Source organism: Vigna umbellata, chromosome 5, assembly GCF_029865625.1.
Source record: "Vigna umbellata cultivar VRB3 chromosome 5, Vumbellata_1.0, whole genome shotgun sequence".
Lineage (NCBI taxonomy): Eukaryota > Viridiplantae > Streptophyta > Magnoliopsida > Fabales > Fabaceae > Vigna > Vigna umbellata.
In genome coordinates, this window is record NC_142169.1 from 11,409,465 (window position 1) to 11,424,050 (window position 14,586).

The 14,586-nt window shown below is 32.1% G+C and overlaps 2 protein-coding genes across 2 annotated transcripts; one reads left to right on the plus strand and one right to left on the minus strand.

The window, feature by feature from the left end:
• The first annotated feature begins 5,787 nt into the window (after positions 1-5,787).
• LOC124823574 (Galactose oxidase/kelch repeat superfamily protein) lies at positions 5,788-8,446 on the plus strand. The gene is made up of 7 exons (XM_047295804.2): positions 5,788-6,144; positions 6,298-6,486; positions 6,570-6,799; positions 6,994-7,164; positions 7,316-7,421; positions 7,641-7,847; positions 8,138-8,446. Exons 1-7 carry the CDS (start codon positions 5,905-5,907, stop codon positions 8,303-8,305), a joined length of 1,311 nt encoding a protein of 436 aa, XP_047151760.1. The 5' UTR covers positions 5,788-5,904; the 3' UTR covers positions 8,306-8,446.
• Positions 8,447-10,646: 2,200 nt separating this feature from the next.
• On the minus strand, positions 10,647-12,714 carry LOC124823578 (uncharacterized). Its single transcript, XM_047295810.1, has 5 exons — positions 12,502-12,714; positions 11,905-12,128; positions 11,225-11,482; positions 11,079-11,139; positions 10,647-10,946 (listed from the first exon to the last, which is right to left on the minus strand). The coding sequence occupies exons 1-5, from the start codon at positions 12,712-12,714 to the stop codon at positions 10,647-10,649; spliced, it is 1,056 nt and encodes a 351-aa protein (XP_047151766.1).
• Between the last annotated feature and the right edge of the window lie 1,872 nt (positions 12,715-14,586).

Below are 14,586 nucleotides of genomic sequence, written 5' to 3' on the forward strand. Positions count from 1 at the left end.
AATTGAGCGTGTGTTTGATTTTTAATAACGGTTAATTATGTTTATTAAAGAAAAAAGTAACGTTAACATGTAACTAACTTTGAAGGAATCATTAAGAATTTTACATTTACAAAGAAGGTTAAAAGGTTTTATTTAAGGTTAATTGCATATTAACAATGGTTTCCTTTTAATAAACACGTATGATAATTATTAAAGACTAAACATATCTTTAATTACCTCTAACTAATAATGAAATTCAACAAAATTAATGAAATTAATTTTTTTTTATACTAAGACTATTTTCTTTTCTTATTTTACTAAACAATACTTGTTATACAAATCAATTGTTTTTTTTTCTTGAAAATTTACAAAGGATATGGAGGTGTTGAGAAGTAGATTTTAACCGTTTGAATTTAGGGGAAGATCATTAAGATAGGTAGTGGTTTCATTTTTACATTTAAATTTTAGTTTTGAGTAGTCATGAGTTTCTAGATCAGAACAACAAAGTGTTTTTGATTTTCGATCGATAGGTAATATTTTATAATTAAGTTATTTTCTAAAGATACCAAATGTTGTATAGAGGCTTCATCGTTGAATGAAGTATTGTTTAATGAAGACTCATTATGTTGTATAGAGCACGAAAAGAGATTATGCTCCTTCTTATCGTGCTCCTAGTTATCCTCCTAGGAATGTCCTCTATCCTATTATGAGGAGTCATGGACTTATAAGGATATGATGTTGAATTTCATTCTCATTTATTGAGGTTTTCATCTTTTGATTTGATGGTTCAACTTATGAGGATTCTTTCTAATCCTTTAAGTGGTTACAATTATAGCACCCTAATTTTCTGGATGTCATTAAAATGCACTAAAATAAAAACATTTCACAATTGAGAGTAATTTTTCAAATAAATTGAATCCAATTAACTTTTACAACTCAAATATTCAAATTCATTTGTCTGCAAATACATAAATCTATAAAACATCCTTAAAATAAAATAAATAACCACATAAATTTTATAAAATCCCTACTGAAAGTTTGTCCCATCTCTCGCATGTCTACTCAACATTGGACATATCTATTTAATCCTATCTTGAATTGTTTGATCAAACCCGAATTTATCTCATATAACAGACACAACAAAACCATAAACACCTTTCCACATCTGCCCAGACCGTCTTTCACTATTTACCCCCAAAACTCAAACTCATTGAAATCATCTATTTCATATGAGAAACCATCTATTTCATATGAGAAACCATCTATTTCATATGAGAAACCATACAAACATCAAATCAACAAATAACTCTGCATAGAATTAGCACATCCTCCCTCATTCACAACACATCAATTTAACAATAGAAATTCATATTTTAATATTGATGGTTCAACTAGGAATTGTCCTAGTTTGACTACTCGAGGAGAATAGTTATTTTTCTTTTTAAGGATGCATACTTCTCTTTATGCTTTGTTTATGGGGATCATTTATGGTTTGAAACATGCTTGGATAGAGGGTTTTAAGCATCTTTGGTTGGAGACAAACTCTACTTTAGTTTGTTAAGGTTTTATGGATCGACAATTATTTTCTTGGGCTCTCAAAGGAAAATGGCACATGTTTGTCTTTTATTCAGCATACACAGTTTAAATTTTCTTATGTTTTTTGTTAGGGTAGTTATTATAATGATAAATTAACTTTGTTGGCTTTACACGAAGGGAAAAATATAAGTGGTTTAATATCTTTAGATTTTTTTCATAATAGATATAATTTGTATGTATTTCGTGCCTGTAATTTCTTATAATAGGTTTAGTGTAGTTCTCCATAAATTTTGCTTTATTCTATCCTTATTCTTATTTCTAATAATATTTTTTTCAAGCAAATGATAAATAAACTTTAGTGTCAGAAATAAGATATCAAAATTCACAATGATGGATATATTTAACAATGAAAATTATAATTATTAAAATGAAAAGAATGAAAAATGCAAGAGATATAAGGTAGGAAAATAATGCATTATTTATTAGATTCGTAGGTAAGATCTTGTATCAATATGTAATAATTGATAAATAAATTATAATTTTCTTAATGAAATATAATGAATATAGAATATCCCAATATGATCATATTATTAATTAGAACTAGTTGTTGAAGATGTGGTAAATGATTACTGACTACCTTTATAAGCCTGTCTACAATAAAGATATTCATGTCTAAAACTTAACACAGATAAATATTTAATGTTATATAAGCTTTGGGATTTCATGAAAAAATAATGTATAAAAGGTTATATATTAAGCAAATTGGAACAACAATGTATTGTGACACCTTTAAGATCAAAATACTCCATGAAGATAATCTATAACTACCAAAATTAAAAAATAATGGCATGTAGTAGATAAAACATATCCCTTGTTTACAAAATTATATAACCAAAATACTATTTTATTTACGATCATGATTATGATCTCATCCATGATAGACTTGTGAATAATAAGATGGCAGACATGATAATCATTTTAATATTTCTATTTGTAATTAAAAGAAATATTAACAGTGAATCAAAATTGTTTAATTTTCAAAATATAAAAGATAATATAATTTTTTTATAAATAAAAATCACATATTAGATTGAACTCTTGTTTTGTGTTTACTTTCTTTCAAATCAGAAACCAACGAATTGATTCCAAATTTCTATCATGTACTTGTGTAATTTCTAATTATCTTGGCTCGTGGCGCGTTGAAATGAGCATGTTAGTGTGGTGATGTTGACAAAGAGTGTGGAAAGTTCAAATTTTGTTGATGCACAATCCCCGCATCGAATACCTTTATTTTGCTTTTTTTTTCTCTGACTTTCACAATACTTCGCTATCGAGCCAATGAGTACTCCGTGTTATGACGTGATTCGCGAACTCAAAAAATATGTTCTCTGTTTATTCTTTTATTTTCATATCTCCACGTTTTCAATTCAGGTTTTAAATCAAATGTTTTATTTGGGTATATAACAAATTACAAAATATTTCTCTATCGCCACTTTTCATTAGAAACTAAAAATATAGAAATTTCTATACCCAATAGACCTTGTTTTCTGTCAAAATTAAAATAAATGTACTTAAATTTAATATTAGGTTAAAATATAAGTCACTGCTATACAATTTTCCTTCAAATAAAATGGAACAAAATAACTCAACTTTCTGGGAATTGTCTCTCTCCTAAAATGGAAATTCCATTGTTATCAAGGGACAAGGAGGGATAGGTAATTATAGGTTTTTTCACCAAAGTAAGCAAATATGTCTTCAATATTATCAAAATGGGCAAATTTTGACCCAAAGTGAAGTCGTGGAGGGCCAAAACAACTTCAAATGAAGAAGTCGTGCCCCCAGCACGACTTCACACTGTTCATTTGTTCAGTGTTGAAGTCGTACAACCCAAAAACGACTTTAGAACATGGTAATCGATTATCAGAGACTTGTAATCGATTACAAAGTCATTTTTCATAAAAAATTAAAAAAAAATTAAAGTTGTGGGAGAGTTAACGACTTCTCTTATTAAAGTCGTGCACCCCCTCTCATTCTTACTTTTTATATTTTCTAATTTTTTTATTAATTAAAATCATTTATAATTTGTAAATAATATTTTTAAATGTATTTAATATAATTAAAATCATATCTAATTAATAATTATATTTTTTAATATTATTAAATAAATAAATTTTATAATTTTAATTATTTTTGTAATTAAATTAATTTTTTTATAAAATAATTTTAATTAAATAATTTATAACTATAATTATTTTAATTATGTAATTAAAATTTAAAAATAATTATATTTTATTATAATTTATTTTTTTGAATTTTTATGATTGTAGAATATCTTTTAACAAATTATAATTAATTAATAATTTTTTTTTCACTATAAACTATTTAATTAATAAAAATACTAAATATTAACTATTTAATTAATTAACTATTTTTGTAATTAATTATAATAAAAAATAATTTTTGATGAAATATAATAAGTTTATACATTTTTATTTATGTAACCACAATAATTATGGTTAGAAATTATTTAATTGAAATATCTTTTATAAAAAATTAATTTAATTACAAAAATAAATAAAACCATAAAATATATTTATTTAATAATATTAAAAAACTTTAATTATTGATTATGTATAATTTAAAATGTTTTATACACATTTAAATATATTATATAAAACTTATAAATTTTTTTAAATAATAAAAAACTAAAGAAATAAAAGTGTAAAGGGGATGCACGACTTTAAGTAAAGAAGTCGTGAACCCAAACGTTTTCAACTTTTAAAATTTTTTATTATTTTAAATAGTTTATAATAAAAAAATTATTAATTAATTATAATTTAGAAAAAGGTATAATATAATAATTAAAATTCATAAAATTAAATTATAATGAAATATAATTTTTAAATATTAATTAGATATAATTTATATTATTTTAAATATATTTTAAATATTATTTATTAATTATAAATCATTTTAATTAATAAAGAAATTAAAAATTAAAAAAAAGATAAAAGTGTGTGGGGGTGCACGACTTCTCATATTAAAGTCGTGAGGAAAAAAAGACGTGGTAATCGATTACAGTGTTTGGTAATCGATTACAGCACCCCGAAGTCGTTTTTGGGGTGCACGACTTCAACACTGGTCAAATGAACAGTGTGAAGTCGTGCAGGGGCACGACTTCTTCAATTGAAGTCGTTTGGACCCCCACGACTTCCCCATTTTCGTAATTTCGGTTGAATCTGCCTATTTTGGTAATATTAAAGGCAAATATGCCTAGTTTGGTGAAAAACCGTAATTATATTATGTTTGTATCATTTTAGCATAATAACATAGAATAACTAAAGCAAAAAAAAATAAAAAAAATAAAAGTTAAATAAACACAAAATAAATTTGTGAGACAAATTTTTTTTCTTTTCTCGTCAAATTAGAAATAAAAATTATGAATGATAAACTATCCGTATGGCAATTTATCAAAATTTAGTGAGTTTACACTAATATAAAATAAACATATTAAAACATGATATTAAATCGATTGTGGCATAATTGATATAACGCCAAATGAGATTTCAATTTTGTAAATACTAAAAATATATTAGATTGGTAATAAAAGAAACTGATATAATATATTAGTTTTAAAACAAGAAAAAAAATGTTGAATAACATATTAGATTAGATCGATTATTGCCTCGAATTAACGTAATATGTGATCTTTTCAAAACTCAAAGTTAAATCATTTTTATTTCTTCTCTTCTTCTTTCCTTACCTTTTGTTGTTGATATAATATATAGATTTTTTTCTATTTTTTACAATAATCATTATCATTATTATGGTGGTGTAAGCAGAAGAAGATGATGTAAGAGTCGAGGTATCTCAAAATGTTGAGTAACCTTTAGTTTAATTATTAGAATAGTAAATATAAATTGTTATACAGGTTTCGAATTTCCATATATATTATATTGAAATAATTATATTTTGTATAAATATTATAAGTTGTTATAAATACAGTTTTTTGCAAGTTAAAAGAAAGAATGATAATAAAAGTGAATGAAATCGATCTTGTATATAAAAAATGTTGAATTAGATGATAAAGAAGTTTGAATTAATTCATAATAAACGGTGTACGAAAAAAAGAAAAGAAAAGAGAATAGCAAAGTATAAAAAGGAAGGGGAAGATTTTGGCGGTGGGGCGCGTGGTGTAGCGGTGAACAGAGAACCAAATAAACGTTGCTTTTTATAATGAGTGAAACGAAGAGCCAAAACCATTGGCGCCAACCAACCGCTGTTTGTTTCCTCTGCCATCCAAATTTCTCTTCTTTTCTTCTCTCTGTCTCTCCCAACAAGCAAATATATAAATGCCTCTCTTTTGATGATTCTGTCGCAAATCACATAATGGCTACGCCAACCAGGTTCCACCACCCCAACAACCACCCAAACCCTCACTCCGCCTCCAAAATCATCATCATCTTCTGTCTCTCTTCCTTTCTCGGCCTCGCCCTCGTCGCCAACCTCTTCCGCACCTCCCTTTCCTCCCACTATCTCTCCATCGCCACCAACTGGGTCGACACCAACGCCCCCATCCTCCTCATCCCCAATTCCACCGCCACACCCCACACCAAAGACAAACACCACGTGAGCCTTTTCTAACCCTTTCTTTCTTCAAATTACCTCTTTCTCTTCTATTCACGCACTCCATTTTTCTTATTTTCCTCCTCAAGCTTCGATCTTCTTTCAACACTCTTCAAGTCAACCTTCTTTCAACATCTGTTATTTTTCTTGTTGCAGGGAAAAGGTGGGACGAGTGGAAAAAGGAGGGGTCCTGATAGATTCCTTTCATCTACATTTGCAGACTTGCCTGCTCCCGAATGGCATTGGGAGCAGATGCCTTCGGCTCCGGTGCCTCGGCTAGATGGGTACTCTGTACAGATTAATAATATGTTTTATGTGTTTGGAGGATATGAACATCTTGACCATGTGAGTGTTTCTTCTTGTTTAATCATTTCACAAATAAACTACTTTTTGTTAATGAGCTTCGCGAGTTAATTTTGTTTCTTTAGGTGCACTCCCATGTTGATGTGTTCGATTTCAACGTCAACAAGTGGGTAGATGAGATTAAAATGCCAAAGGAAATGGCTAATTCCCATTTGGGTGTGGCCACAGATGGGAGGTATATATACATTGTCTCAGGACAATATGGCACCCAATGCCGAGGGCCTACGACGGCTTCCTTTACGCTAGACACTGTCACAAAGAAATGGAAACCTTTGCCACCATTACCCGAACCTAGGTACAACTTGGAACATATGCATCAACTGCACTCCCTCTACTCATTTTTCTGTTTGAAACTGTGAATTGCATGTTATTTTTTGAATTCTGGAAATTATAGATAAATGCAATTGTGGCCATGATGCTGTTGTGGTAGCAAACTGCGATTTAACATTGTGAAATGGACGATTTTAACATGAGACTTTCTTGTACCAGGTATGCTCCTGCTACTCAATTGTGGAAAGGAAGACTCCATGTCATGGGTGGTAGCAAAGAGAATCGCCATACACCTGGACTTGAACATTGGAGTTTGGCTGTGAAGGATGGAGAAGCATTGGAACAACAATGGCGAGACGAAGTTCCCGTTCCACGCGGTGGACCGCATAGGTTACAAAATTACTCATTCTACTACTAGGCTGCAATACCTTTTCAATAGTTAACTATATATGATGTTCTCACTTAACCTTTTGGAGTGTAGGAATACTGTGTTTCTATAGTGTCATATTCATTGTTGTCAAACTATAGTTATTTGGTGCAGGGCTTGCGTTGCAGTCGGTGATCGACTTTTTGTTATTGGTGGACAAGAGGGTGATTTTATGGCCAAACCTGGTTCACCCATATTCAAATGTTCACGCAGGGTCGAGGTATGATTTTCTCTGTTTGTCAACATCAAAATTGATTTAAAGAGAAACTATTATGATTTGGTAGTTGTTTTCTGAAGATGAATGACATAGGAATTAGACTTTACCTGTATGCTTAAATTGTCTTTTTCACAATCACATACTAATGCTGAGAGGACCACATTTATTGGATATATGATCATTTCAAGTGAACTGGTTTGACTTAAATTTGTTACATTTCAGGTGGTCTACGGAGATGTTTACATGCTGGAAGCAGACATGAAATGGAAAATTTTGCCAACTATGCCAAAAGCAAATTCACACATAGAATGTGCATGGGTTATTGTGAACAATTCCATTGTCATCACTGGAGGTACCACAGAAAAGCACCCAGTAACAAAAAGGATGATGCTTGTTGGGGAGGTTTTCCGGTTTGATTTAAACACCATGGTACATTTTTTAGTCTTTTACTCATGAGAAATGGATTGTGCATCTCTCTTTATCCATTAATACCTCCAACTCTCTCACATTGCTTATTGGTCATTGTAATTTTATGAATACTGATCAAATAAATGTAATCAACCAGTCAATCGTCCACAGACTCTTGATTTTCAGAAGCAACAATAAACTTCATGAAGCCATTGAATGAAAATGTGTCCCCTAAGATTAAAGAGTTCATTGAAGTGGTGAAGTGTCACTTTGTAACAGGACTCATTATTGTTTCTTAATACTGTTTGCAGACATGGTCAGTGATTGGAAAGCTTCCTTACAGAATAAAAACAACATTAGCTGGTTTTTGGAATGGGTGGCTGTACTTCACATCAGGACAGAGGGACAGAGGACCAGATAACCCTCAGCCAAAACAGGTCGTTGGAGAAATGTGGAGAACGAAATTGCATTTGTCTTAGTTTGAGATAAGAAAGCAGCATTTTGTGAAAAGCTTTGTTTCTGCTCTTCTTTTTGTTTTGTTTTTTTCTTTCTTTCCTATTTTAGGTTCACATTGTTGCAAGACGCTTATTCAAATTATTTATCTTTTCCTTTTCAATTAATTCAATGCCCTATTTGGGAAATACATATGTAAAAGTTGTCTACTTTGTACATACTACAAATCTAAAAGATTATGGAATGAGTCCGATGACACATTTACATTCATTTAAAAAAAGAAGAAAAAAAAGAAGAAAGTAAAAAATAAAAAACAATAATATTAAATTAATTAAAAAATTTGTCATTGTCAATGTATAATTTCTATTATGAAATTTTCCATTATTCTTTTGTATCTCACTCTTTTGGTTTTCTACAAAGTTGATTTACGCATGCAAAATACCACCAAAATAGCATACCATTTAAATTTGATATGGATTGGATACAACACCTTTCCTAAATTTAAATTTAGCATACCATTTGTTATGGATGTTAAAAAATAGGTTTAATGTCTCGTTAGGTCTCTATTTTCGTCCAGAATCTCACATAGGGATTATGCTTTTTTGGCGTCTCAATTGGGTCTTTTTTTTTGTAAAATTGATTCAAATATAGGTTTTTCGTCAAATTCATCAAACGGCGTTAAGGAGTGCATCACGTGACAAGCTGACAGTGTAGTTTTAATATACGTGTAATTAAAAACGATTGTGAATTCTAGTTTTTTAAATTTTGAATTAAAAAATTAAGTAAACAGAGTGGAAATATAATTAAAAAAGGGCAAAGTTGGGAAATCGTATTCTACTTTCTGCTGAAAGCCACATTCTATCTGCAATTGCAAAATTGAAATAAAATTAGGGGAATTTGAGTTTTAGGACTCGTCACTCATCCACAAAATCGTTGTTCTTGGAGTAGAAGCGCAATGGATAATGAAATGCAGAATTCACATTCAACTTCTTCTTCGACATGCAATTGGTGGCGGAATGGAAACCCCAATGTTGTTTTTCGTGGTGTGTCACCCTTGTGTGGAGAGAAAACAATGGTCAGAACAACTCGAACTGCTAAGAACAGAGACAAACAATTTTGGGAGTGCCCTAAGTACAAGGTAAAAGAACGTGGATGAGTAGTTGTTTATGTTTCTAGAAAGTCGTTATGATTGGGTTTTTCTTTTTTTTGCAGACCGGACATGAAAACGGTGGTTGCAATTTCTTTAAATGGCGTTGTGATGATGGTATTGAAAAAAGCTATACGAATCTGAAGTGGGAAGAAAAGCATGAGTGTTTGTCAACGACAGAAGAAATGGGAGGTGTAACGAATATGCTGATTGATTTGCAAAAATCTGTTAAGGTTGTGGAAAAATGGATAAAGTTGTTGATAAGGGTGGTTTGAGTTATTTGTGTGATTAATATTATTGTAATTTCAATATGGATGACAAATCCATAATGTAGCGTGGTTAATATAATTGTAATTTCGATATTAAATTATTTGACTATCTTCAATTAATGTGATGATGTTTTGTACCTGTTATGATTAAGTGCCATTACTGTGATGATGTTTTGTAGCTGTAATGAGTTTTAATTAGGTTTTTTAACATTGTGTTGAAGAAAAGGACATTTCAGTGGTGTGTGTAATATTTCTACTACAAGATTTGCTCTTAAATATAGGAGTGACACGTTTTAGTTCTCGTGGCTTGTGCTTGTATCTATTATCTTGGTCATCTGTAAAATAAGCCCTTCAGGCATTCTCTGCTTTAACTACACAACATAAGCAACATAACACTTATTGATCAATATGCTCATTCTCTGTTACGTATAAATAGGGAACTATTATTGATCCTAAGTTTTTATTGTTTCACAAGTAAATAATTCCATAAACCAGCTTGAATGTGGTCTGAGAGAAAATTGTATGTCGTTATTCTAACATACACTCTTGTAGTCAAAATGTTAAAATGAGAATAGATCTTGTTCAATCACGATAGCAGCATTTATAGGCTATCAATATAAGCCTTCAACATAAGCAACACTTCGATTTACACCCTTCATATAAGAGGTTCTAGTTAAAATGTTAAAATGAGAATACATGTTGTTCAATCAATAGCAGCATTTACAAGCTATCAATATAAGCCTTCAACATAAGCAACACTTCAATTCAGATCAATATTTTGTCAAAAAAGGCAATGCACTGTTCAGTGTCAAATACAAATATAAAGTGCTATATATGTCTTAAAAGCAATTGTAGTGAAACAGTACATCCAAAAGCATAATAATTGTTCCTTTCAAGTGTACTATTACATCAAAATATCCTTAAAGTTTGCATCAACATTCATAGACACTACTATGGTTGAGCTTCTTCGTCATGACAAGCTTCATGGGTAGGTTGTTGTGTTACTTTGGGGAAACGACTCTTGTTGTGCCCAACCTCCCTACATAGCCCGCATCTCTTGCGCAAACCAGCCTTGCTCAATCGGGAATCATCCTTTTTGATTTCCCACTGTTCCAATCTTCTTTTCTTTTTAGGTCTTCCAGGCATAACTTTTTTGGTAGGATGCATGACATCCGAATATGGTGTTAGGTCCCACATGTTGTTGCCATTGATGTGATATATGATTGATGCATATGTTTCTTCATAGGTGAACTTCATAAAACAACCTGGAATGAACTATTGTCCATCAATATTCAAAAACTTCATTGCGGCTAGAGAGTGACAACATGGAATTCCTGTGATGCTTCATCTCCTGTAGGAGCATGACAAGTCGTTTATGTTTACAACAAATTTGTCTCCACTATGGGAGACGTGTCTGACTTCAAACAATTTTTTTCCTGACCAGCTGTGAACAAATTATAACAAAAAGGAACAAAGTTTAGCTACGAATGAAAAAAGTAGAATACAATTGAGAAGCGAAGAAAGTTTACCTAGGAATCCACTTCTTGGTTGATTGGGATTCCTTTGTAAATCTAGTCTGGATCTTTGGACAAATTGATCTTGTCAAGGACTGTATCTTAGACCTATTTTTTGCCCATCTTTGCATGATGTACACCCTGATTTCTTCCAGCATTGTTATGATTGGTTCAGTCCTGGTATGAACTAGGACACTGTTGAAAGCCTCACTCATATTGTTGACCAATGTGTCACATTTTGGTGTTGGACTGAATCTGGACCTTGACCAATATCTACACCATATAATATAGACAAATGTTAAGAGTATATGTATGTAATAGTGACTTATAGTTCTAATAATCCAGAGTCTGCATTGAAACTAGCATTATGGAATTCTTGGAAATATTGGTGGTTATATTTTACAAAGTCATAACAACCTATTAAAATAAAGCACTCAAAGCACTAAAAGTCCTCACATCAGTAACTACAAATCAAACTTGCAACTAAGAAAAGGATAAATGCATGTGAAAATCAATCTATACGAACATGAACTACTTCTAGATTTAACTCTACTCTATGATTTATAAAATGTAATATTTATATGTAGTCTGACATGAACATGATATGATCAATATTCAAACATTTGCAGAAACATACTTAATACAATAAGTGGTATAAATTAGAAAAGGTAAATAAAAAAGTACAAAACATAAACCTTGGAGAGATGGCTATCAAGTGCTTGAATGCGTCTTCATTGACATCTTTAATGTTTATCATTTCCCTCCCCCAATTTTGTGGATGAGTGGCAGTAGCTGCCCTCCACATCAACCGTTTCAGATTTTTACCAGGAAATTTCTTCCTAAAGTTTGAATATAAGTGTCTCACACAAAACCTATGATCAACACCAGGGAATAAGTCTTGTATGGCCAGTAGTAGACCCTGTGGTTTTAAAATTAAAAAGAACAGTTACGACCATATATAACTAATGAATTAATGTAGGAAAAAACCAAATTAAATATGATTATTACCTTTTGTTGGTCTGACACAAAAGTTATTGATGAACATACTTTATGACCACCAAGATCATCAATCAAAAGATTCAAAAACCAGGACCATGAATCTTTGTTTTCCACTTCTACCACCGCATATAAATGGGCAACATTTAATCATTTCCATCTCTCCCAACAGCTGTTAACAGCTCACCACCATACTTTCCTTTCAAAAAGGCTCCATCTAATCCGATTATTGGCCTACAACAGACAAAATTGTCTTTGCATGCCTTCAAACAACAGTAAAATCTCTTGAAAATTACCTCATCCTCATTATTCTCAACATGCATTTTAACTGTAGAATCATGATTTCTTCCCAACAACTCATGTGCATAATCATATACCCTCTTATATTGTTCCTTAAAGGACCCATCAATGTGCTCAGAAGCAATACCTTTGGCTCTATAAGTCATAGACCTAGATATACCTATGTTCCACTTCCTTTGAACTTTTTCACGAATATCTACACCCTTCATTTTAGGATTTTCCCTTATTGTTTTCTCCAACTTTTAGCTCAGCCACTTGGCGTCAAGTAACTTGAGGTTGAACTCCCTGCTGCATGTATGAATTTCATTTTTAGTTCTCAACTGCCATGATTTCACAGCCTCCATATAATCACAATATATGGTCCATGGGCATTTTCCTTTTGCACCAAAGCACTTCATCCTCAATCTTCTTTTGTCATTTTTTACAAACTTTATATTCCTCCCATTTTCCAAGGCATACCCTTTCACAGCATCTAAAATATCTTGCTTATCTGAAAAAAAAGTCCCTACTTCCCATGTAAAGTCCACCATACTTTTTGGCATACAAAAAACACTAAACCTCCCATAACCTTCACTGTCATTAACCTCTTCATCACTATCTGTTGCAGCAACTAATTCCTCAGATTTCCACTCCCCATCTAACAAACCTCTATCATCATGATCATCACATTCAACACTCACATCATCACTGTCTTTAAGACTTTCTACTTCTACTTCCACATTACCATTTATTTCACCATCTATATCACATTCAACACTCACATCCACTAGCCCCTCTAAGCACTCATTATTTCCATGTACATCACCTTCATCAGTAGATGTACTCCAACCACAAAGATCAACTTCATCCTCCACAACTCCTTCACACACATTCAACTCTTGCTCTTCGTCACCATGACCTTCAACTTGAACTTCAACTTCAACACCATGAACATCTTCTTCAACCTCATGCAACTCTTGTACGTGACCATGACCTTCAACCTGTATTTCAACAACATCACCATCTTCTTGACCCTCATGCACCTCTTCTAAGTCACCATCAACTTCACCATTTAATTGAACACCATCACCATCTTCGTCACCCTCATGCACCCCTTCTAAGTCACAATCGACATCTACTTCAACAACATCACCATCTTCTTGACCCTCATGCTCCTCTTTTAAGTCATCATCAACTTCACCATCTAATTAAACACCATCACCATCTTCTTCACCCTCATGCACCCCTTCTATGTCACCATCAACTTCACCATCTACTTCAACAACATCACCATCTTCTTGACCCTCATGCACCTCTTCTAAGTCACCATCAACTTCACCATTTAATTGAACATCATCACCATCTTCTTCACCCTCATGCACCCCTTCTAAGTCACCATCAACTTCACCATCTACTTCAACAACATCACCATCTTCTTGACCCTCATGCACCTCTTCTAAGTCACCATCAACTTCACCATCTAATTGAACACCATCACCATCTTCTTCACCTTCATGCACCCCTTCTAAGTCACCATCAACTTCACCATCTACTTCAACAACATCACCATCTTCTTGACCCTCATGCACCTCTTCTAAGTCACCATCAACTTCACCATCTAATTGAACACCATCACCATCTTCTTCACCCTCATGCACCCCTTTTAAGTCACCATCAACTTCACCATCTACTTCAACACCGTCACCATCTTCTTCACCCTCTTCTTCTACTTCACCATGACCTTCAGCTTCTCCTTGATCATTAGTAACATTAGCACTTCAGGCTCAGAAACAACATACACAATGTATAAATGAATATCACCATTAAGCCTAGCTAAGTTAGCCATATGCATGGCACCAGTGTCATCAATCAATTCTTCCAACCTATTTTCCAACACTAAACCCCCTCCTACACAGTACCATAAATGTTTAAAATTATCATATTCAAAACTTTTCACCACACTAACAACCACAAAATAACTCCATATATCAAGGTCAAAGGACAAAGTTATTGTCTCCCCTTCATACTTCAAGGTATCATCATTAATGAACTTCCCTCCATGGTGGAAAACCCAAACAATAGCATCGTCCATTACGCACAAC

Coding starts and splice junctions, on each gene's coding strand:
- LOC124823578 (XM_047295810.1), bottom strand. CDS start 12,714: ATGAAGGGTGTAGATATTCGTGAAAAAGTTCAAAGGAAGTGGAACATA. Junction 11,140..11,224: donor ACCAAGAAGTGGATTCCTAG/GTAAACTTTCTT, acceptor ATTTGTTCACAG/CTGGTCAGGAAAAAAATTGT. Junction 10,947..11,078: donor ATAGTGGAGACAAATTTGTT/GTAAACATAAAC, acceptor TGTTTTATGAAG/TTCACCTATGAAGAAACATA.
- LOC124823574 (XM_047295804.2), top strand. CDS start 5,905: ATGGCTACGCCAACCAGGTTCCACCACCCCAACAACCACCCAAACCCT. Junction 6,800..6,993: donor CCACCATTACCCGAACCTAG/GTACAACTTGGA, acceptor TTCTTGTACCAG/GTATGCTCCTGCTACTCAAT. Junction 7,165..7,315: donor CCACGCGGTGGACCGCATAG/GTTACAAAATTA, acceptor TATTTGGTGCAG/GGCTTGCGTTGCAGTCGGTG.